This window comes from Myotis brandtii, unplaced genomic scaffold (assembly GCF_000412655.1).
Source record: "Myotis brandtii unplaced genomic scaffold, ASM41265v1 scaffold363, whole genome shotgun sequence".
NCBI classification, from domain to species: Eukaryota; Metazoa; Chordata; class Mammalia; order Chiroptera; family Vespertilionidae; genus Myotis; species Myotis brandtii.
Window position 1 is genome coordinate 2,202,338 of NW_005363938.1, and position 22,510 is coordinate 2,224,847.

The 22,510-nt window shown below is 50.1% G+C and overlaps 1 protein-coding gene across 1 annotated transcript in view; it reads right to left on the reverse strand.

Annotated features, from left to right (window-relative positions):
- The window catches only part of ABCC6 (ATP-binding cassette, sub-family C (CFTR/MRP), member 6), a 53,081-nt gene extending 32,850 nt beyond the window's left edge, over positions 1–20,231 (reverse strand). The window contains exons 1-10 of the mRNA XM_014544394.1: positions 20,144–20,231; positions 18,843–19,025; positions 17,085–17,210; positions 16,821–16,949; positions 15,348–15,473; positions 14,385–14,446; positions 11,094–11,225; positions 6,216–6,425; positions 5,374–5,551; positions 1,969–2,130 (exon numbers count right to left, since the gene is read on the reverse strand). Coding sequence (XP_014399880.1) covers positions 1,969–2,130; positions 5,374–5,551; positions 6,216–6,425; positions 11,094–11,225; positions 14,385–14,446; positions 15,348–15,473; positions 16,821–16,949; positions 17,085–17,210; positions 18,843–19,025; positions 20,144–20,179 — 1,344 coding nt within the window. The 5' untranslated portion in view covers positions 20,180–20,231. The remainder of the gene's footprint in view (positions 1–1,968; positions 2,131–5,373; positions 5,552–6,215; positions 6,426–11,093; positions 11,226–14,384; positions 14,447–15,347; positions 15,474–16,820; positions 16,950–17,084; positions 17,211–18,842; positions 19,026–20,143) is intronic.
- Positions 20,232–22,510: the final 2,279 nt, after the last annotated feature.

Below are 22,510 nucleotides of genomic sequence, written 5' to 3' on the forward strand. Positions count from 1 at the left end.
AGTAGAAGAAATGATTTTTAAGTGGCTGTGACTTTTTTGAGATTCCTTCTGAGGTCATTTGGGCCCATTCTCTAGACAAGCCTCACCCTCCCTCCAGCCTGGGGGCCTTGGTTTCTCTTATTAGCCAAAAACAGTTTTGGAAATTTCCCTGACAACCAAACAAGCCAGTTTGTTTCATTTATGTAGCAATAGTGCCACCCAGTGGCTAAATAGACAAGTGCCAGAAGGCAAATGCCAGCCGTCAGAGCCAGAGTTGGGAAAATACTAAAATGTTGATAGAAGGTCAAACCCTCTCTGATAAAATGGTATCAATTGGCAAAAATGCTACACATGCCAACTATTGCCACCCCAATGCCTACCCCTCCTTAACTAGGATCTCAGGGTGATCCTCTGAGTAGGCCAGGAAGTGATGGGTGTGTTGTCTGTAGGTTCACTTGGGTCATGGGTCGGCCTACTCAATTGCCTTGTATTTCTCTGTGTCCTCCTCCCCCTCCCCATATTCCTATCATAACAGCTAACATCTATGTACTTCACATCAGGAACTGTTTGAAGTGCCCTATGTGTACTTGATAAGGACCTACTGTGTGCTAGGCCTGGAATACCAGGTACCAAGTCAGAAAGGTTCTGGCCCCTGCCCTACAGGTCTGTGGAAACTGCAGTAGGGGACCAGTAATGATGATAGCACACAGTAGGTGGCATTTGGGACTATCCCACACTCACTCACAACCAAGATGCCACTGGTACACCCACCCAGGGTCCTGCCAACTATGGCACATGGCCCAGGGCCCTCCACCTGCTTTCCTATAGCCTGTGAGCTGTACAAAAAAAAAAAAAAAATGCAATGGTTTTTACATTTTTAAGTGGTTGAAAAAAATGAAAAGAAAAAGAATAGAGATGTGTGAAAATTACGCAAAATTCAAATTTCAGTGTTCCTAATCAGGCCCCCTGGAGCTCCGCCTTGTCTCCCTGCTTAGTGTTGTGTGGCCGCTTTGGCATTCGAAGGGCAGAGTTGAATAGTTTTGAGAGTAACCACATGGAACCCAGCGTCTAAAATAGTTACGATTTGGTCCTTTACAGAAAAGAGTGTGAACCTTGCACCTGGAGCCGAGCTGGAGGGAGATCTTCAGATGAACTGGCCCACCTCCACCTCCAGGCATAATTAATAATATGAGCCGATGCCTGCAGAATACACCTGTGTGCCAGGCCCTGCCTAAGTGCGCACAGGCGTCAGCTCAGTTCAGACTCAACATCAAGGCCAGGGGCACTGTTGTTTACTATGATTCTCACCTTACAGACGAGGGAATGGGGCACCGATGGGCTGTTCCTTGTGCAAGGTTTATAACTGGCAAGTAGTAAAAGCAGGCTTTGAACCCAGGCAGTCCCACTCCAAGGTCTGCGATTGCGATTTTAATTGAAAGAAAGAAAGAAAGAAAGAAAGAAAGGAAGGAAGGAAGGAAGGAAGGAAGGAAGGAAGGAAAGAAAGAAAGAAAGAAAATCCTATACCATAAACTAGATGAAAGGAAGTTAGAGAAACTGATTTAAAAAAAAATTTTTTTGCCACGTGGTCACTTTATGGTTTTTGAAAACCAGGTAGCAAATTCTTTCCCCTAAAATGTTTTGTCTTTTTTTGCTGCTGGTGCTGGTGCCCCAGTATTACTGGTAACTTCAAGCAGGCTTAATCTGTCTCCTCGCTACCCCGGTACCCGGATAGCGTACCCAAGAGGTGTCAGTGTCGTCATTATCATCCGTATTTTACAGATGAGGAAACCGAGGCCCAGAGAGGATGAGCATCCTGCCCAGGTCAAGGAAAGGCCATCCTTGTCTAAGACTTTGCTCATTTTAGCCCACAGTGTGCAGATGGAGACAGGAATAAGGGAAGAGGAGGAAGAGAAGAAGGAGGAGGAGGAGGAGGAGGAGGAGGAGGGGGTAGGATTCAGCTCAGAACCCAGCGCCCTCTGCCCAGCACACCTGCCAGAGATAAACAAAGCAGACGATGATCCAAACGAGCGGCAGCCACAGCCCATTGACGTAGACGACGCTCTCCGTCAGCCGCTGCACGTCCACAGACACCAGGTTGACCACGTCCCCAACTGCGCTGGTCTTTCTGGAGCCGCTGGACAGAGCCAGGACCTGGGTAGGGCAGGAGGAAGGAGACCTGAATCTGAGGGAAAGTCCGGAGGCCCCAGGCGCAGGGAGGGGGGTGGGGTCTGGGTCTAAGACTAATCCTGGCTGATTGAGGCAGATTTCTTCAGCACCTGAGCCTCCGTTCACTCATCTCTAACGTGAACTAATAAAAATCCCTAAGCCAACCTCCTAGGGCCTTTGTGAGAATCCAGGGAGATGACAAAGAGGAAAATACTCTGAAATCTCTAAAGCGTTGGAGCCATGATAGTCCATCACAAAATACATGAAAACCTTGGATTTGTGACGGCAGTGGTGGCCATTGGCTGAGTGCTAACCATGTCGCAGGCACTGTGTTCAATACACAGTGTCATTGTTTTCTGTGATGAACACATCACACATTGTGAGAATGCAGGGAGATGACAAAGAGGAAAATACTCTGAAATCCCTAAAGCGTTGGAGCCATGATAGTCCATCACAAAATACATGAAAACCTTGGATTTGTGACGGCAGTGGTGGCCATTGGCTGAGTGCTAACCATGTCGCAGGCACTGTGTTCAATACACAGTGTCATTGTTTTCTGTGATGAACACATCACACAACTGCATGGGGCGGGTACTGCCGTATTTCAGTTTCAAATGCCATGAATAAAACCCTATTTGTGTATCATTAAGCAAAAAAAAAATCAATGCCAATTAAATTAAGACGTAAGGCATCTTGATTTCAGAAGTATTTTTAAAAAGTGAGACTAGAATCAAAGACATACAGAATTACCAACCCCATTTTACAGCTTAGGAAACTGAGGCACAGAGAAATTGACCAACTTGCCCAAAGTCGGAGAGCTTGTAAGTGACTAGGCTAGGAATTGAATCCAGGATGAGCAAGTTATGACCCGGGCTCAACAGGCATTTAATGTGCCTCTCAAATACCAACCTGGTTCTCTGGCAGCCGGGAAATTCGCCCTAACCCTGGGGCCACAGCAGACCCCTTCCTGCCTGTTGAATGCTCAGTGTTATGTATGAGGAAAGAAGTGAGGGGGTGAAGGAATAAACTGGGAATGACTGAGGGTAGAAATTCTCCCAAAAGTCTTTGAATCGTTATTGAATACCTACTCCGTGCCTCACACTGAGCCAAGTACTGAGAATATAGCTGTGGACAACGGAGGGAATGGGGCTGGCTCCCCTGGGAGTGGAGTTTGAGCTGGGGAACAAGATTAAGTCAAGACTTCCATAGCTCTTTCCTTAATGGCAGTTATGATGAGTGCCACGAAGAAGTGTTTTAAATCCAGGTTTTATTATTCAGGGAAGTCAAGGCCCACACATCAGGAGACGACTGTCATTGACAAGATAGTTTTGATACTCCTAGATCTCAAGAGGAGAGGGTGTGCCATCCTGGGAGGGGCCACTCAGGGAAGCACCAGGTTGGGTGGAGGAAGGCGGGAAGAAGCCTGTACTGTGGTTTTCACAGGAAGGAAGGCCAGGCAGGGCAAGCAGGCTGAGGGCTGGCTTCCTTCAACAATCCCAGCAGGCTCTGGGGGGCGTGGGAGCCCTGCCTAGTTGTCTGGCCCTGGAGTGAATGGGGCAGGGTGTGTGTGTGTGTGGAGACAACGTCCCAGAAAGTGAGAGCCCCATCCATGGGGGTTGGGGGCTGGGCTCTGGGTTCAGTGGTTTGCATATTAAATGTGTGCTATCAGGTGAGTCATTTACTTTCTCTAGGAATTGGCAGTCCCTCCAGGATCAATAAAGCCCCAGATGTCAAAACACTAGATGTAGCCCTGGCAGGTAGGAGTGTGGTTAGAACATCAGCCTTGCATCTAAGGCAGTGGTTCTCAACCTTCTGGCCCTTTAAATACAGTTCCTCCTGTTGTGACCCAACCATAAAATTATTTTCGTTGCTACTTCATAACTGTAATGTTGCTACTGTTATGAATTGTAATGTAAATATCTGATATGCAGGATGGTCTTAGGCGACCCCTGTGAAAGGGTCGTTCGACCGCCAAAGGGGTCGCGACTCACAGGTTGAGAACCGCTGATCTAAGGGTTCCATTCCAGTCAAGGGCAGGTCGATCCCTGATCCCGGTCGGGGCGAGTGCAGGAGGCAACCAATTGATGTGTCTCTCTCATATCTATGTTTCTCTCTCTCTCTCCTTCTCCCCTTCCTCCCTCCCTTCCACTCTCTCTAAAATGGGGAAAATGTCCTCAGGTGAGAAGTAACAAAAAAAAAGACAAAACAAAACACCAGCTGCGGAAAATAAGATGACACAGTTCCTAGAGCAGCCCAGAGGGGAGAGTGAGGGGTCTGGCCTCGCCCTGAGATGAAGAAGGCCTTCCTCGCTCGGGGTGGGGAGTGGGACGGGCAATGCCCTTGGTCGTTTTCCAATCCACCTCACTCAACACGTGGACTCACAGGACCGGCCCGGCCCCACGTGCGCAGCTCCCATGTGCTCAGGGGACATGGGTCTGAAACACAGCAGCAGGGCAGCATCAAAGCCACCCTCGTGGCCACTGAGGAGCTGTTCCATTTACCCGCCTCCTTCCTCAGGCGGCAGCTCAGGTATGAGGAGGAGACTCACAGGGGGCAGCATCACCCTGGCTCAGACACTCCAGACCCCACAGGAGCCACTGTTTCTTATAGCATCAGTCTTGTGGGGTTCCTTCCAGGGTCCCCCAAAGGGACAAGAGTCACTGCACAGAGAGAAGCCCAGAGCTATGGCTTCCCACCAGGTGTTCATAGTTCCCTAACGGAACTTCTAGGTCAGATGCAATGTACCAATGGGTCAGGGCTCATTTTTTACCATAAGCCGTGCTGCCTGGTAACGTAGCTGACAGTCAGTCCACTATTACCTAGTTTCTGCACTGACCAAAGGTTAGTCCTTTATCCTCATGAGGGAGTTGATTGCATAAAGGTTTGTCCAGGCAGTGGTAACAGCAAGTGCAAAGGCCCTGGGGTGGGAGGGTGCTTGCTGTGTTTGTGGCTGGAGCGGGTGAGCAAGAGACGAAGAGACATATGATGTGATGTGATGAGGTCACAAAGATCCTAGGGTCAGATCATGCAGGGCCTTAGAGAAATAACCAAGGAGGTGCGAGTGCAGGGTAAGCAACTATTAACAAAGGAATGAATATGTTTTCAGGCACCGATGATATCAACAGTTCAGTGACATGACCCCTCCTGCTTTCCTGGCTGGAGCATCTGCATGTAGGTCAGGACAGGATGAGGAGAAGGGAAAGGCCCGCGCCTCTCCCCACGGCTCACCTTTCTGTACACCAGGCCAGTGACGGCTGTTCGCAGCCTTATCTGCAGCACCTTGAGTCTGTACATGTGCTGCTGCTCGAACAGCGTTTGCAGGCAGGCGGCCAGGAACATCAGCACCGCAATCAGATAGCCCTTCCAGGCCGGGGCTGTGGCATCGCCAATGAACTCCAGAAAAAGGCTTGTGGGAGAAGGAGGGAGGAGGCAGAGCTGGTGAGAGAAGGCACCCGCGGGTGTTGCCTGTGCCCAAGCCTGGCCAGGTCTTGGAGGACCAGATAGTGTGGCAGATTTTATTTTCAGAAAGGACTGTAATTATTTTCCCCACTCTCTATGCTAATGTGCAAAGCGAGCTGCGGCAGCTCCACTCAAGAACAGTGACGTTTTTATCCCCACCTGTGGTGGGCTGAGTTGTACCCACACAATTCCTGTGTTGAAGTCCGAACCCCCAGCACCTCAGAATGCAACTGCATAAGTTAAAGTGAGTCTGCCCCGGTGAGCCTTCATTCAGTATGATTGGTATCCTTAGGAAATTTGAACAGACTTGGGGTGCACATGTGCTAACTGAATTGCTCACCCACATTATCATAAGTAAACAAGTGGTTTAAAGCCCTTCACTTTTGGGGTGTTTTGTTATGCAGCAAAAGCTAACCGATACAGTCAGGTTAGCGGTCACTCACTGTCTCTCCCCAAGGTCAGTCACCTTCTCATTTGCTTTGGTCCTTCTCAGTGTCCTTTCGCCCACCCTCCACTTCCCTGAGCAGAGGTCTAGGTGGAGGCAGGAGAGCTAAAGCCCCCCGGCCCCAAGGACCACCAACCGTAGCAAGGCACCCAAGGCTTGAACTCACCTGAGGAGCTTGGGGACAGTGAACCTGAAGACGTCACTGATGACAAGGCTGAGGGTCCCCAGGAGGAAGGTAGAGCGGAAGACCTGCCAGAGGGCCCTCAGCAGCGGGCCCCTCACACTCCCTCTTGGCTGCAGGAAGGCCTCGGCCTCTGCGGGCTCCCCACCACGGCGGAGGCTCCCTTTCTTCTTAAACGCGGCTGCCGCAGTGTGCCTTAGGGGAGAAGGGGCATGGCGCTGGGTCCTTGAGTGGACTGAGTATGTTTCCTCAGGTTCATATGTTGGAATCCTAACTCCCAGTGCAGTGTATTAGGGGATGGGGCCTTTGGGAGGTGGCTAAATCCTGAGGGTGGAGCCTTCATGAATGGGATTAGTGACCTTATAAAAGATCCTTATCCCCCAGATCACCCCCTTCCTTATCCCCCAGATCACCCCTTCCTTATCCCCCAGATCACCCCCTTCCTTATCCCCCAGATCACCCCTTCCTTATCCCCCAGATCACCCCCTTCCTTATCCCCAGATCACCCCTTCCTTATCCCCCAGATCACCCCTTCCTTATCCCCCAGATCACCCCTTCCTTATCCCCCAGATCACCCCTTCCTTATCCCCCAGATCACCCCTTCCTTATCCCCCAGATCACCCCTTCCTTATCCCCCAGATCACCCCTTCCTTATCCCCCAGATCACCCCTTCCTTATCCCCCAGATCACCCCTTCCTTATCCCCCAGATCACCCCTTCCTTATCCCCCAGATCACCCCTTCCTTATCCCCCAGATCACCCCTTCCTTATCCCCCAGATCACCCCTTCCTTATCCCCCAGATCACCCCTTCCTTATCCCCCAGATCACCCCTTCCTTATCCCCCAGATCACCCCTTCCTTATCCCCCAGATCACCCCTTCCTTATCCCCCAGATCACCCCTTCCTTATCCCCCAGATCACCCCTTCCTTATCCCCCAGATCACCCCTTCCTTATCCCCCAGATCACCCCTTCCTTATCCCCCAGATCACCCCTTCCTTATCCCCCAGATCACCCCTTCCTTATCCCCCAGATCACCCCTTCCTTATCCCCCAGATCACCCCCTTCCTTATCCCCCAGATCACCCCTTCCTTATCCCCCAGATCACCCCCTTCCTTATCCTCCAGATCACCCTATTCCTTATCCCCCACGATCACCCCTTCCTTATCCCCCAGATCACCCACTTATGAGACAAATAGGCAGTTAGGGGTGGAGTGGGCAGGAAGGCAGCCCCAAGATCTCATGGATGGTGATGGGACTGTACATGCTTTGAGCACCTACTCTATGCACCAGGCACTTCCTAGTCCTCCTAAGAACCTGGCAAGCCTGGTGTTAAGCCCATTTCACAGATGTGCACACTAAGGCTCAGAGGGTGAACTTGTCCGAGGGCACATAGCTGAGAAATAAAAGAACTGGGATTTGATCCCAACTCTGCCTTTGGGCCCTCTTTTATCCAATATGCAGCCCTCCCTTCTTCTACAACAGCCCTTAGGTGGTTTAGACTGGTTTGGAGCTGGTTTAGAATCCTGCTGATGTCCATGGGTCTGGCACTCCTTGTCTGTATGACACCACATATAGAAGCTCAGGAGCCCTGAAGCAAAATGAGCCCTGGCCTCGGTCATAACCAGGGGCCACAGGGAGAGCTAGGGTGGCGGAGGGGGAGGCAGGGAAGTCAGAGGACCCCTCCTGAGGCAGGCAGTCCTCAGTCATAGGGAGAGGCTGGTTGGTGGTGATGCAGCTGCTGACAGCCCAGCTGCTGTGTGACTTTGGGCAGACCGCTCCCCTCTCTGTACTTCTGTGTCTTTGTGTGTGATGGAGCTAATCTCTCTCTCTGCGTCCCCTCCAATTCTGACAAACTATGGGGTTATCATTAATATCAATGCCCACGTACAGAGCTTGAACCCAGGACCAGGCACTGGGATCTGTCCTGTACATGCCCGATTGCACCAACTCCTCTCAACTTCCCTGCCTGCCAGCTCTCACAGGCTCCCCACTTTACTTAAGAGAAGACTGAGGCTCAGAGAGGTGGTGACAGCTGCCCGAGCTCACACAGCAAGGACAGAGCAGGGATCTGAGCCCGGATCTCCATCCATGGTTTACACTGCGCCTCTTTATGGTCCTCACCACCCAGCAAAAAGAAAAAAGAAAGAAAGACCGTGGCGAGCGTCGCTTGCCAGACTTTCGCTGACCAGGTCAAGGCCTTGTCCCCCATGCCTGGCCTCGCTTGCTGTTTGGTTTGGCATCTCGGAGGGTTGTGGCTTGGCCTTTGTCACTGAGCTGTGCATGACCTGCCACGTGCATTTTGGTATTTGGGTCTCGAATGACAAAAGGATGTCACCTCCTTGCGGAGGCCTTTCCCAACCACCCTTCCCCATCTGATTCCATCCTTTCATGACTGGCCTTCACGGCCATGCTCACTCTCTCCAACTCTCTCCTTTACTTATTGGTCTTGTTAGAGCTCAAGATGGGGAGACTTTTTGCTTTTTTCCCCAGCACCTAGTTCAGCTCCGGAATGTAGTAGGCACTGAGTTAACCCTTGCCAAATGAATGGGGGGGAAATAGATTAGCTGTGATGTGTGCAAAGGGCCTAACAGAAGTGCCTGGTGCATAAGGTTATAAAGATTTGTGGAAGGAAAAAAGGAAGCAGGCAACTTGGTTTGGTGGACTGAACTTGGCCTTGGAGCCAGGGGACTGAGGTCAAATGCTAGCTCTGTCCCCTGCCCTCTGAGCCTCAGTGTTTCTGAGTGGGCGAAGAGATGACTGTGAAGGCTTCCTCTGGCTGGGTGTACTGCTCGTCCTGTTCTAGCTGCTTGCCCCAGAGCTCTGAGTCATTGTGGTCAGCCTGCAGGCTGTAGCCAACTTCCTCCGCTCCAGGGGGCTTCACTTTTCTTCCAGGACAGCCTCTAGACTGGTGTGTAGCCTTTGGTCTCTGGACCAAAGGTCTGTTTGTGCAGGACTTGCATACGACCACAAGGTGAGACAAGGGTATGAGTGAGTGGCCAGGTTTGAGTCGGGGGAGACAAAAGGGAGTGGTGGAGACTGTGGCAAGCTGAAGAGCACCTGCCCTCTCTAAGGGGGCAGCCCCCACCCAGATCCACTCTCCTGTTCCATGCGGGGCTGTGACCTAGCACCGCCCGTCTACTTTAAGAGAGATCAGAATTCCAGATTCTTAGGCGACATCTCTCATGTTTTAAATGTTGGCAACTTATTAAAAACAAAACAAAACAAAACCCCAAAGAACAAGAACAACATTCCACCATGTGGGCCAAGTATACCTTGGAAACCTGGCTTGGCCAGTAGGTAGCACCTGCTAACCTCTCAGGATGACATCCTCTTCCTCCAAAAGTTGCAACATATTTCAGACCTAAAACCAAAGTTCCCTCTGTGTGTCATCAGTCAGCTCGGAACATGACTGAGCTGGGTCCTTGGATAACCATGCCTTCCTCCTTTCTTTCTGCCCACTGTTTATGGGTCCTCAGCCTGCCCTGGGGAATGTTTCCATCTACCAGCTCCAGTGTTCCCGTGTTCTCATGCTGGCAAGGGAAGCCCGAGCAGGGAGAGAGCGGGTGAGACACCAGGGCTTTTGTGAATGAACTCTGCCCCTCAAAGGTAATTTAAGAGTGGAGGGGAAGTTCAGCAAGTACTATGCCTGGTGTGTGAGAGAGAGCTGCTGCTTCGATTTGCTCATATACTCACCCCTTTTTGAGCAACCCACCCCCTTCCTTTGGGGAGCAGTACCTCCTCTCCCCTTCCCTCTTTGTGTGACTCTCAAGGAATCACCAATAATAGGGCCCACCCCCTAGCCATGGGCGTGGCCCCACATGAGCCAGCCAATCCCAATTTCCTTGGGGTTTCCCCTATATGAAAGCTAGGAGAGATGGCATTATGAAGAGCCGACTACACAGAAACAGCTGAGAGGAGAGATGGGGGGAAAGAATTTGGATACCATGTAAGCCCCTGGATTCAGCCAGACCTGAAGCCAGACCCACCTTCTCTGCTACTAGTATGTGAGCCAACAGTCTCTCACTCTCTCTCTCTCCTGCTAATTTGTGGGACTTAGCATCTACAGCCACCACCACAACATCCTAGAGTACATGAGGGAAATGTAACTTTCCCCCACAGAACTAAGTTATTTTCGTCTGTCCCCCGAAACACCAAGATCCAGTGAGGTCAAGCGACTTGTCCAAACCTCAGGTTTCATTAGTGTTGTCAGCTCATTTCTCTAGAACAACGAACGGTTCCCAAACTGGTTCTTCAGACTCCAAGGCCCCCACCGAAGTTTCCAGAGATGCCACGGAGGGCAAGAGTGGGGCACAGAGGACAGGACTAGAGAGAGCTTGAACTCCTCTGGGGAACTGGTATTGCTTGTGCTTTTACAGTTTTAGAAGAATTCGCTCAGTTCTTTTCTAAAATCATTTTCTTTTCGTCTCCCACAAGTTATGAGTTAAGGGAGAGGGGATGGCACCCCCACTGAACAGGTAAGAAAGCCGAGGCCCAGGAAACGAATTACTCGGTGACATAAGTGAATAGTTGCCTGCATTTCTGATCCACCACCCAACTCTCCACCCCCAGTCTTAAAACATCCCTTCTGTTTCCTGCCTGCCATCCCAGCATTCGAGCTTCCTTCTGGAGACCTTGTGGAGCTCCCACTTTGTCCCTCTCGTTTGGGAACCTGCGAAGCACTCGGGGCAGGGGTGCGGAGTGGGGAGGCGGAATGTCACTTTCTCCTGACTCATTAATGCTTAGTGACATCCGCCAGCAGGAAGGGGACTGTGGAGGTGGAGCCAGAGGATGGTTGGTGGTTGTATTTGGAGCTTTGCTAACCAACCTTGCAGCTGAGCTCGCTCTCTGCTTCCACACACTCACCGCTGGGCCGCTCTGCGGCTCCTTGTCCATTCCCTTTCCAGCTGGGAAACAAGTTCTTCTGAGGAGTTCTCTCTCCGAACGGACCAGAGGTCTTTTGGTCCCAGTGGCCTCCTGTAGCCCCTCCAGACCAGCCTGTCAAAAAAAAAAAGAGGGTCACCAAGGCAGGCTCCTTGTGTCTTCTGCCCCATCAAAGTCCTGGCCTGGTAGCTGTGTGACCCTGGGTAAGTCCCTTTCCCTCTCTGCACCTCTGCTGGCCCCTCCGTAAAGTGAAAGCAATGAACTTAACTGCACCTATTATTTGCTGGCACTTTCCAGTTTATAAAGATCATGTCATTTAATGCTCACATGAGCCCATCTGAGAGGTTTTTATTGACCCATTCTACAGAGGAGGAAGCAAACAGAGGCTCAGAGAGATTTAATCAAGAGACGGCCTGTGGGGCAGGGGAAATACACCTCCCTAGGAGTCAGAAGTCCGGAATGGAAAACTATCACTGTGGAGAAAACCTGAACTCTTCCTTCGGTGTTCCATGTCCCCCTCTCCTCCTCGCTCACCCTACAGCCATCCGGCCTCAGGACCTTTGCACATGCGTGTCGCTCCGCTCAAAACTCCTGTCTTGCATTCCTCACCTGGTCACTTCTGACTTGTCCTTCACCTCAGCTTAGATGGGATTTCCCTAGAAGCCCACCTGATGACCTCCGCTGTCCAGATCCCCCCATTAAATGATCCCATAGTTTCTTGAGCCTTTTCATTTATAACTAGAGGCCCGGTGCACAAAATCCATGCATGGGAGGGGGTCCCTCAGCCCGGCCTGCACCCTCTCCAAATCCGGGACCCCTCGGGGGATGTCTGACTGCCTCTTGCAATCTGGGACCACTGGCTCCTAACCGCATGCCTGCCTGCCTGATCGCCCCTAACTGCTCCCCTACTGGCCTGATTGCCCCTAACTGCTCCCCTGCTGGCCTGATCCCCCCTTACCGCCTCTGCCTCACCCCACACCCAGGACACAGGATTCCCTCCTCCGGCTGGTCACAGGCACCCGGGACCTGGGCTTCCCTCCCTCTGGCCAGCCGCAGGCACCCAGGACCCAGGCCGGCTTTGCCTGGGCCACAGCTGAAGGCACCTGGGACTGCGGGGCGGGTGGCTTGTCCCTCTCCAGGGCCACAGCCTGGATGGTCCCCATTCCTCTCTCTCTTGAGCTCATTTGTGCCTGGCTGGTCCCCATTCCTTTCTCTCTTGAGCTCATTTGTGCCTGGCTGGTCCCCATTCCTCTCTCTCTTGAGCTCATTTGTGCCTGGCTGGTCCCCATTCCTCTCTCCCCAGTGTTGAGTGTCTGAGCCATTATGGTGTGACGGCGTGAGGGCATGGTGACCATTTGCATATTAGCTCTTTATTATATAGGATGCTGTTGCAATTATGATCATCTACTTTTTAGTCTGATCATTTATTTAGTGTCTTTCTCCTCCATAGGGACAAAGACAGCGCTTGCCTTTATCCTCATCCCCTGGCCCAAGATTTGTCACATGAAGCCACTTATCAACTCTGTGACATGGTCATGTCACTTCTCATCAATGGACCTCAATTTTTTCACCTTAAAATTACAGTGTTTCCCCACACATGGGGCTGGTATGTGAGATGACTGTCAGTGGCCCATTGCTGGAAGAGGTCATTGAGAGGATGGGGCTACTGGTTGACCCCACAGCTGGACCTGGTCAATTGAAGGCCTCTCACCCTCCCCTGTCCTTGGAATGTGCACACTGCCCACTCTTCCTGCACTAGGAGCCATTCCAAGGATGTAGCCTTGAGAGAGGAAGATGTTGTTGAGACCATCTGGAAGGTCCATGTGACTGAACCCCATTAAGGCCTCTGTATAAACTGTTAAGATTCTGACCAGTGAGTGTGGAGATCTTGTCTTGCAGCCCAAGATGAGGCTTGTAGGTGAGTTCCCTTGCTTGTGAAAACCGCCACCTACCATTCTGGAGCCTGTCTCCTCCATCTCTCTTTGCCCTCTGGGTACAGGGCCAATTTGCAAACCAGCACGCACACACAGAAATTAAGTGTTATTTTCTTTTTAGGTCTCTCTAATCTTTCCAATGATGTCAAGGAGAAGGTCTTATTTGGTGCTGGTCTTGTGCTCCTCTCTGAGACTTTTCAAGTTCCCTGCCCTAACTCAGAGCAAACACAGGCGAGCAACAGTTCTGATCTAGAAATTATTAACATTGCTTACTTTTCACTGAAATTATGTTTGGAGTTCTACATGGCAAGTGATTCCATAGAATTTTTCCAATTTGGCAATGATAGAAAGTTTCCTTTTTTTAAAAAAAGGCTATTAAAGTAGAAAAGTGAGTTAATTTAAAGAAAAAAACATTAAGTAAATCATGTATAAATAATACTCGAATAAGGCAAAAAGCTTGAAGAATGGTCCATAAATATCTATGTTTGGGAAATACAGGGGTAGGTCTGTTTTCTTCTAGCACTTCTATGCTCTTTCCACTAGCTCCACACCCCCAGAGCATCCCATTCTGCATGCATTTAGCAGCTGCTTTATATAATACTCATTGTAGGCCAGACCCTGTTCTAAGTTCTTCATAAACTGTATTTCATTTAATCCTCACAACCCTATGAGGTAGATGCTATTATCTTCATTTTATAGATGCAGAGACTGGGGCACAGAGAGGCTAAGTAGCTTGCCCAAGGTCACACAGCCAGGAAGCGGTGGGGCTAGGATTCCAATTTGGGTACTCTGAAGTCTGACCACAGTGTGCTCAGGAGGGGGCCTGGTGGGTGGGGACACCCTCAGTGCCCAATGTGCTGACCCTGGAGAAACATCTGTCTTCTCTGCCAGCCTGGGAGCCTCCAGGGGGTAAAGATTTGGTCTTTCCCTCCTCACCCCTGGTGCTTAGCACATAGTAAGTGCTTATTAAATGTTGATGGAATGACTGACGCTGAGTAAGAGACGATTTTATCTAGCACCTGCTATGTACAAGCACTAACCACTTCACATTCAATGAAAGTAGAGTTGTTCCCATTTTAAAGAGGGGAAAACTAAGACTCCATATTGTGATATGGCCGGCTAAGAGAGAGCTCCAGGGTTCAAGCCCAAATCTCACTCCAGTGAGTGAGGAGGAGTGGGATGTGGCGGATGGGCACTTTGAGAGGGACACACTGAGGCCGGAGCAGAGAAAGCCAGCTGACCTTGGAACCCCATGGGGGACGAACGGTGGTAACAAATCAGGGCAGCAAATGGAGGTGAGGAAGGCACCACCTCAGCCCTTCCCAGCTACTGTACTTACCCAGAAACCCACCAGAACATGGCCTTGGAGGGGAAGGAGGCCCCAGCCTCCGGACAGGGATTCTGTAAAGACAAAAGATGGGGCAAAAGGAGAATGCAGTCTCACATTCCAAGGCCGCTCTGTGGCCAGGGGAGCCAAGGGCAAGAAGACAGGGGAAATGACCATCAGCTTAGTCTCCAAGTGCACAGCGCTGTGCCCGGCCTACTTGTCGGAGGTAGACACCCAGCAGGCAAGGCAACAAGGGACTGGGCCACAGGATTGACAGCTTGTTATCAGTTTTTAAATTTTTTTTCTGCCATTATCATGGAAAAAAGGCGAGACTGTAGTCTTATGTGGTTATTTAAGCAGTTGAGCTTCGTTTTAGATGACCTCAGATCAACTGTCTCTTCCTCAGAGAATTCTCTCCTGAGTTCACGTTACCTGTTGTAAGCTCTCAGGGACCGCGAGGTTCTCCTGCAGAGCATTTTCCCCAGTGGTAATTTTCCCCACATTCGTATAATTACGTGACTAATGTTTGGTTCTATTACTTGGCTGTTAGCTGCATGAAGATAGGCACATCTGCTTATTCAGTATAACCTGCAGTACCTAGCTGGGGCACAGAGCAAAGGCAGGCAAACTGCAGCCCTGGGGGCCAAACCCGGCCCACTGCTTGTCTCTGCAAATAAAGTTTTATTGGGACACATTCCCTTTGTTGACATATTGTCTGTGCTACAGCAGCAGAATTGAGTAGTTGCCACAGAGACCAGATGGCCCACAAAGCCTAAAATAGTCTCTATCTTGCTCTGGACAGAAAAAGTTGGCCAACCCATGGCATAGAGTAGACGTGCCATACACGTTTTGCTGAATGATGGAATGAATAAAAAAAGAAAAGTCCTGTGCTCTAGTTTACCCACTTTGGTTACATGGGGAGACGGAGACCAGAAGTAGAACAGGGACAAGGGAAGCACCGGATTGGCAACTTACAGATTGCTGGGGCTCTTTAGGGAAGAAGGGGGGTCGATCGGCCAGGCAGGACAGCAGAAACTGCGCCACCATCAGAGACAAGCACAGGTAGGTGGACAGGTGGCGGAAGGGGTCACTCTGGAAGCCCTGCGGGAGAGAAGGCAGAAGTCCCACTGAGCCCAGGCAGGCAGATTGATAAGCCAACTGTGCAAATCCCCCGTCTGATGCATTAGTGGGTGGCCTGTGGAATTTTCCCATTAGTTACAAAGGTTACTTTGTAAAAATCTGTCCTTGAGGACAGAAGGGTGGTTCTCTGTCCTCTCCTTTTAACCATCTGGCTCAACAGGTCTTGGGTGGGTGCCACCTGTGCAAGTGGTTGTCAACTGGGGGTGACTTTGCCCCCAGGGGACATTTGACAACGTTGACAGACATTTGGGGTTACCAAGATGAGGGTTAGTGCTACAGGCATCTAGTGGGTGGAGACCAGGGATGCTATTCAACATCCTACAACGCACAGGACAGCTTCCCCACCCGAAAGAGAATTATGCCACGAGTGCTGAGAAACCCTGTCTAGGCTATATATTTTTCTCTGCAGATAAAATGATCCATCATGCCCCTACCATGGAAATGCTGATGTCCAGTTTGGGAAACAGGAATATGAGCGGGTGTGCAAAATGAGCATGGAAATACAGATGCATGAGAGCACGGGTGAGGGTGGGAGCAGGTAAGCATGAGGGGAAACCTGCATGCATGAGGAAGAGTGTGTGCAGGTGTGTGTCAGGGGAGGTCATGGAGAGGACGTGACTGCGGGGTGACCTACAAGCTGGACCTGGGCCATCAGAGACTCCACACCCTCCCCTGTTCAATGAGGCAGCCTTGAGAGAGCAAGGTGTCTGAATGGCTCACGTGACTGAACCCCATTAAGGCTGCTGTATAAACTTTAAGATTCTGGTGGGTGGATGTGGAGATCTCCTTGTCTTGTGGTGACCAAGTTCCCTTGCTTGTTAAACCACCACGTTCCAGTCTAAAATGGCCCGGCTTTTGCCCTCTGTGTATAGGACCAGTTTGGAATTTCACGTGGGAACTCCGAGCTTGCCAACCCACAGTGAGTCTGTGCCCGGGGAACGGTGGGAGTGCTGTGTGAATGTGTGTGTAGTGTGGGAACTTGAAGGCACAGCCACAACTGGGTGGCAGCAGGTGTGAACGCACATATGCAGGTGTGTGGGGGAGGTTTCGGAGCCTGTGGTTGTGTGACCCAGTGTGTCTGCTGTGCAAGTTAAGTGTGTGCTGTGAGTGTGTACGACCATGAGAATTTGTGCCGACAAAGACATGGGGATGATGGGTACTTCAATGGGAGGGAGTGGGTTTGTGAGTCGCTAGAGCTTAAGCACCTGTGGTGTTTGTGTCTATGTAGAGAACAGGTTGTGTGTGGAAAGGGGAGGAGGCCTGAAACTGTCACTGTGGTTTCCCCAGGTGGACCAGGCCCCCACTTACCCCTTGTGAGGCCTGCTGGGCGGTGCTGATGGCTGGCAAGAGACAGCAGAGCAGCCAGTACCCAAACAGCACCCCAGATGCCTGGACCCCCTTCTTCCTCTCCATGTGGATCAGGAACACTGCCAAGATCTGCACAGAAAGTCAGGAGACACCTCTTAAGGTGGGGCGGGGGGCGGGACGCAGGGGGAAGCCCCAGTCTGCTCCCCACCCTTCACTGAGGCAAGGAAAGACAGTAAGCCAGGAGCAAGCCTGGGATGTCCTTACCATTGTGGTGAGCCAAACGGTGGGGTGAATGAGGAATTCGGGGGCCTGGGGCATCCCCTGCTGGATTCTCCAAAGAGTGACAGACACGCTGGAGGTGTACAAGATTATGAGGGTGAACCCAAGCACCTGGGGAGACAGGCTTAGATGAGGCTCGTGGGTGAAAAGAAAGGTGGTGGCAAACTGCACCATGACCCCACATCACTATGGCTCTGGATGGGGCACTGCACGTACCAATGTCATAATTTAACAGTGCCCGATGGAGGGGAAATTTGCATAAGAAAAAGCAGTGAGGGGTGTTGCAAACCGATCTTGACCTGTAACTGTCATATAAGAATGAAACACAAGGGTTGGAGCCAACCCCGTGTTTTCCAAAATGCTGGCGGTGCTCCAGGCGTGCACAGGAGAGAGCTCAGGTACAAAGGAACAGAGTGGGATGAAATAGACTCACCAGTGAAAAAGTTACACTTCCTTCAAGTCTCTTTCCATCCCTACTGTTAAACCAAAGGGAAACCCTCCGTTGGGACCCGTATGTCTCCAGGCCCTCTCTTGAAGGCTTCGATCTCTCTTGAATAAGAGAGAGCAAGAAAGTGGGAGTGCCTACATGTGGGAGAGAAGGCCAGACCGAGGCACACCAGGGAAACTACTGAAAGTACCTCAGTTAGTCAAAGCAGGGGTCACGCTACCACCCGCAGGCAGAGTTTGGCACACGGCCTGTTTCTGTATTGCCTGTGAGCTAAGAATGGCTTTCGACATTTGCCAATCATTGAACAAAAGTAAGAAGAGTAAATATGTCATGCTGCGTGAAAGTTACATGAAATTCAAATTTCAGCGACTGTAAATATTTGTTGAAACACTGTCGTGCCCATTTGTTTACTGTGGTCTGTGGCTGCTTTCTTGCTGCAATGACAGAACTCAGTAGTTAGGACAGAGACCACATGACCCCCACAGCCTCAAATATGTACTACCTGGCCCTTTAAGGGAGAGTGTGTCAACCATAGAGAGATGGTTGGCAATAGGACAAAAATTAACTAGGTGGTATGGGAATGAATGCACGTTGCAGGGCATTCTTGTAGAAGTCTGGAGGAGAATGGGATAGATAGTTGAGCAGAAAGGCTCACCCTTACAATGCCAGTGTTTTTGTAACTCACTAAAATAGATACCCAACAATATTTTTTTATTGATTTTCAGAGAGAGAGAGAGAGAGAGAGAGAGAGAGAGATGAGAGCAAAACATCCTGCATGCTACCCTACCTGGGCTCAAACCTACAACCTTTTGGTGCACGGGATGACGCCCAGCCAACTGAGCCACACCGGCCGGGGCGATACCTAACAATTTGAAGAACTGTTCTTTAGTACTGAGAGCTGGGAAACATAAAAATCAATGCATAACTGTTAAACATGTAAAAGGTTTATCCTAGTGTGATCCTAAAATTACCTTGTGTATGCCCTGCTTTGCGGAATGTCAGGTTATGGTGGCCAGAAACTGTCCAGGAACGCATGAGTGTGTGTGTGTGTGTGTGTGTGTGTGTGTGTGTGTTTTCATTATTACCAATCTGTTTGAGTGAACCTTGTTCCACTGAGTTTACCTCTGTATCCTGTGGAGTGTTGCTCTGTTTGGTTAAGTTCCCTTCTTGTCCCCACCCCATGTGCTTCTTGATAGGAGGAGTGTCCGCTGCGGGGTCTCTGCCAGGTTCCAGCCTGCTCCTCCCCCGCCCCCCCAACCATTGTCTGGTTCCAGGCTCCCAGAGGCAGTAGCTACCATTTTGGTCTTGAACAGGGAGGACATGCGGAGGTAGCCCTTGCCATGGCGGTGGATATAGAGGAGGTAGATGGGGCCAAGGGCCCAGAGGTACATGGGGGGCACCCAGGCCCCTGCCGTTTTCAGGAAGCAAAGGCTTAGTAGGCGGTCAGCAGCGGGCTCAGGCTCCGTCTGGTTCCAGACCTGAGGGAACACCAGGGCGACTTTTATGATGGTACAGCACAGGGGTCCTAAATTCACCTGCTGAGGGGCCAGGCGACTCTTTGGAGCCCTGACATTTATATGAAAACATGCCAAGCACTCTTTGGAATACCTTATAATTCTCAACTCCTCTAACCCTAGCAGCAACCCTATCAGGTAGATGCAATGATCACACTGATTTTGCACATGAGGAAGCGGAGGCCCAGAGAGGTTGAGTAACTTGGTTGATGTCACTGAGCTGGAAAGTGGTGGTGCTAGGATTTGAACCCACGTGGTTGGGTCCGGGAGTCTAGGAGACCTGGGCTCCCTGAAAAGTGCTGGGTACGGACTGTCACTTAACCTTTATCACAACCCCAGGATGTAGGTGTCACTGCCCCCATTTCACAGACCTGTTCACTGAGAGGGAACAGGCTTCTTTGGACTCACACAAACAAGGAGCGACAGAGCTGACGCCATTGACCCCAAACTTTGTTCTCAGTTTGTGATCCTTATCCTGGCCCCTGGCCTTCTCTCACGCTAGAAGAAGTTTGAATATGAAGTTTACAGAACATGGCCTCTTTAGTTTTCTCCCTGCTGTATTAACGGCCCCCAACTCCCTCCCTTCTGGTAATCTTGACTCCTCCGGGATTCACCACTCACCAGCTCTGTAAACTGCAACCTCCCTGTGCCTCAGTTTCCTTCCCTGCAAAGGGGGGATGATAAGAGAATCAATCTCTAAGATGCTGGGCACAAAGTAGGCCCTCATTTAAACATCAGCTGTTATTTTTGCCTTACCTACCAGGCCCCTGAAATCGTGAGATTTTTGTGACCTTTACTGCCATCCCATGAACTCAACTCCCTAGAGTCCTCTGCTTAGAGCCTGCAGGAGAGACATGGGGGTTCTGAAGCTTTATGCAAATAGGGGTCAAAGTTCCTGGAGTTCTGGAGGCCCCTTTAACCGTGCTCCGCTCTTCTGGGCATGGGCTTGGTTAAAGGGGTCGCCCTCCCCTGCTGTTCATCCAGCCTAGTAATTTGTGGGTATCTCCCCTCCCCAGAACTATACCTCCTGGGAGGTCTACCAAACCGGGAAAAGGGGCGTGGGGCGGTCGGGGGACACTCACTCCTGGTCCCACGCTGGGCTCTCCCTGCGCGGCCATCAGCACAGTCTTTCCGTCTGTCTGTCCGTGGGTCTGTAGGTCAGTCCCTGGCAGCCCCTAGATCGGGAAGGGGCGGAGCCCGGCAGGCCTGGCCTGGATTCCAGCCCCTGATTGCGAAGCACCGGGCAAGGTCCAGCCTCATGGTGGGGGTGGAGCAAGAAGGGATGAAACTAGGCTCAGAGAGGCCCCAACGGGCTCCTGGGGAGGGGATCCCCCAGCTCCAGAAAGTGCAGTGGCACCTCCAGATAACCCTCCAGGCCCGCGCAAAAAGTGTCACCCCGAACTTCCTGAATACTGTGGAACTGCAATTCCAGGAATTGATCCCAATGAAAGAACCTAACAGGTGTGCACATGCTAAGAGTCCAACAACTGGGGTGTGTGGGGGAGCCGTCTGATTCATCTGCCGTCTTCTCATCCGTAGGGATGGACATTGTCTGCTTCCAGGGTAGTGGGGAGATTCTAAGAAGATGACTAGTAAAGAGTTCAGCACTGTGCCAGGCACACCTAGATGCTCAGCAAGTTAGCTATTATTAGCATTAGTATTATTATTTCACTCATAGGTTATTACGTAGTGGTTTAAAGAGCCGTTGCAGAAATATATTAATTTGGAAAGATGGTTGCAAAATGCTAAGTGAAAAAGAGATCATAGTCTAAAATAGGCTCTGATCATGAAAAGAAAAAGTATATGCTGAAGTTGGAGAAAGTGGGAAAGTCATGTCATTTACCTTCTTCTGCGTCTTAAAGCAAGGTGTGTCCTCAGCCACGAGTTCTTTTTGGAAATGGTTCTACGTGGCCTGTATGCATAAATAAAGAGATGGAAGTGCACTAAAGCAGCATTATGGGAATCCCAATTTTCTTTCTTTTTTTTCCTTTCCTTTTTGATTTCCTTTCTTCCTGCAATGAGCACGCATTCTTTTCAGGATAGGACGGAAATGCTCAGCTTTTTCAGACAGATAAGCACAGATGCTCCATTTGGGTGCAGGATGAAAATCCTCTGCTCTCTCCACGCTGCCTTGTTACTTCTCGGGCTCTTGACCTCATCTTCTCTCCTGCTTCCTGCAGGACCTCAACCACACGGGTTCCCCTGGCCTTCTCCCCCCCGCCCCATCCCCTTTCTTTTTTTGTTTTGCCTTCAGCCATCCTCCTGTCTGGGTCTTCTGGGAGAGCAGGGACACAAAGAACCCAAGGATCTGTCTTGGAGCTGAGTGTGGCAGGTCTGCGGTTTACACTTACACTATGTCTGTTCATGTGCGGTGGTTTTGGTGGAGGCTGTTGGAAATTTGGGGGAGGCTTGAGCTCCCTCTGCCTGCAACCCCCTCTCTAATTGGCATTGCCACAGCCCTAGTCCTTTATTTCTGTGTGTATATTTGAAGATGAATTTGAGGGGAATGGTAGACATTCGAGGGGGAATGGTCAGGAAGGCAGGATGAACATAGAGAATATCTATGAGCCAGGGACAGAACTTGGGCACCTCCAAACCTACTTTCCAGCACTCTGAACATCACATGGCTGCCTGCAGAGAGCCCTAGACAAGTCCCTTTTCCTCTCTGAGCCTCAGTTTCTCATTCTGTAAGACAACAAGGTTCCATAGGCCAGCATTTTCTAATTGGTGGTTTTTCAACCCCTGGTGATTTGCCAAGACAGACCAGGGATGCATGTTAGAAAGGGTAAAGGGTACATATTTCAATTGTAGTTATATACAACAAACCTCAAGCAATAAAACAATTATTTAAATCTTTTCTCTCTGTAACCAAACAGTTGAGAGTCTCACTGTATTTCAAATGAGAATTCAGACTGAGAAACTGAAGTCAGATGCTCTCATTATTGAGATCCCCAGTGGATGTATTGTAGCCAGTCTGAGGGTTTTGACCTTTGGGTAGTTCAAGATCATTGTGATTTATAGTTTTTATGAATCTCAAAGTCTTAGCCACAATGGCAAATTCCAGTGGGAAATTTCCTTTTACCTCATGATTTAGAAACAAAATATAAAAATCTATCAAAATAAAGCACTTGAGTTTTTTTAGGAGCAAAATGGAAGATTTCCAAAAGTGTCAGGTCAGAAAAAGCAATTTTTGTCTATTTCTATGTGGTGACCTGCAGTTAAATTCAATCTATGTTATAGTATCTATTCAATCTTGGGACAAAATACAACGTTCTGAATCTAAATTACTTTTCAGACAAATCATGTTTCATCTTACAGAGGTAATTCAAAGTAAAGTAAACTGCTTATGGGGAAAAAAACCCTCAAAATTTGTTTCTATGCAAATATTATTAGAGCTTGGATTAAAATAAAAATTATATATATATATTTTTTCAGTGTTATGTTGAATT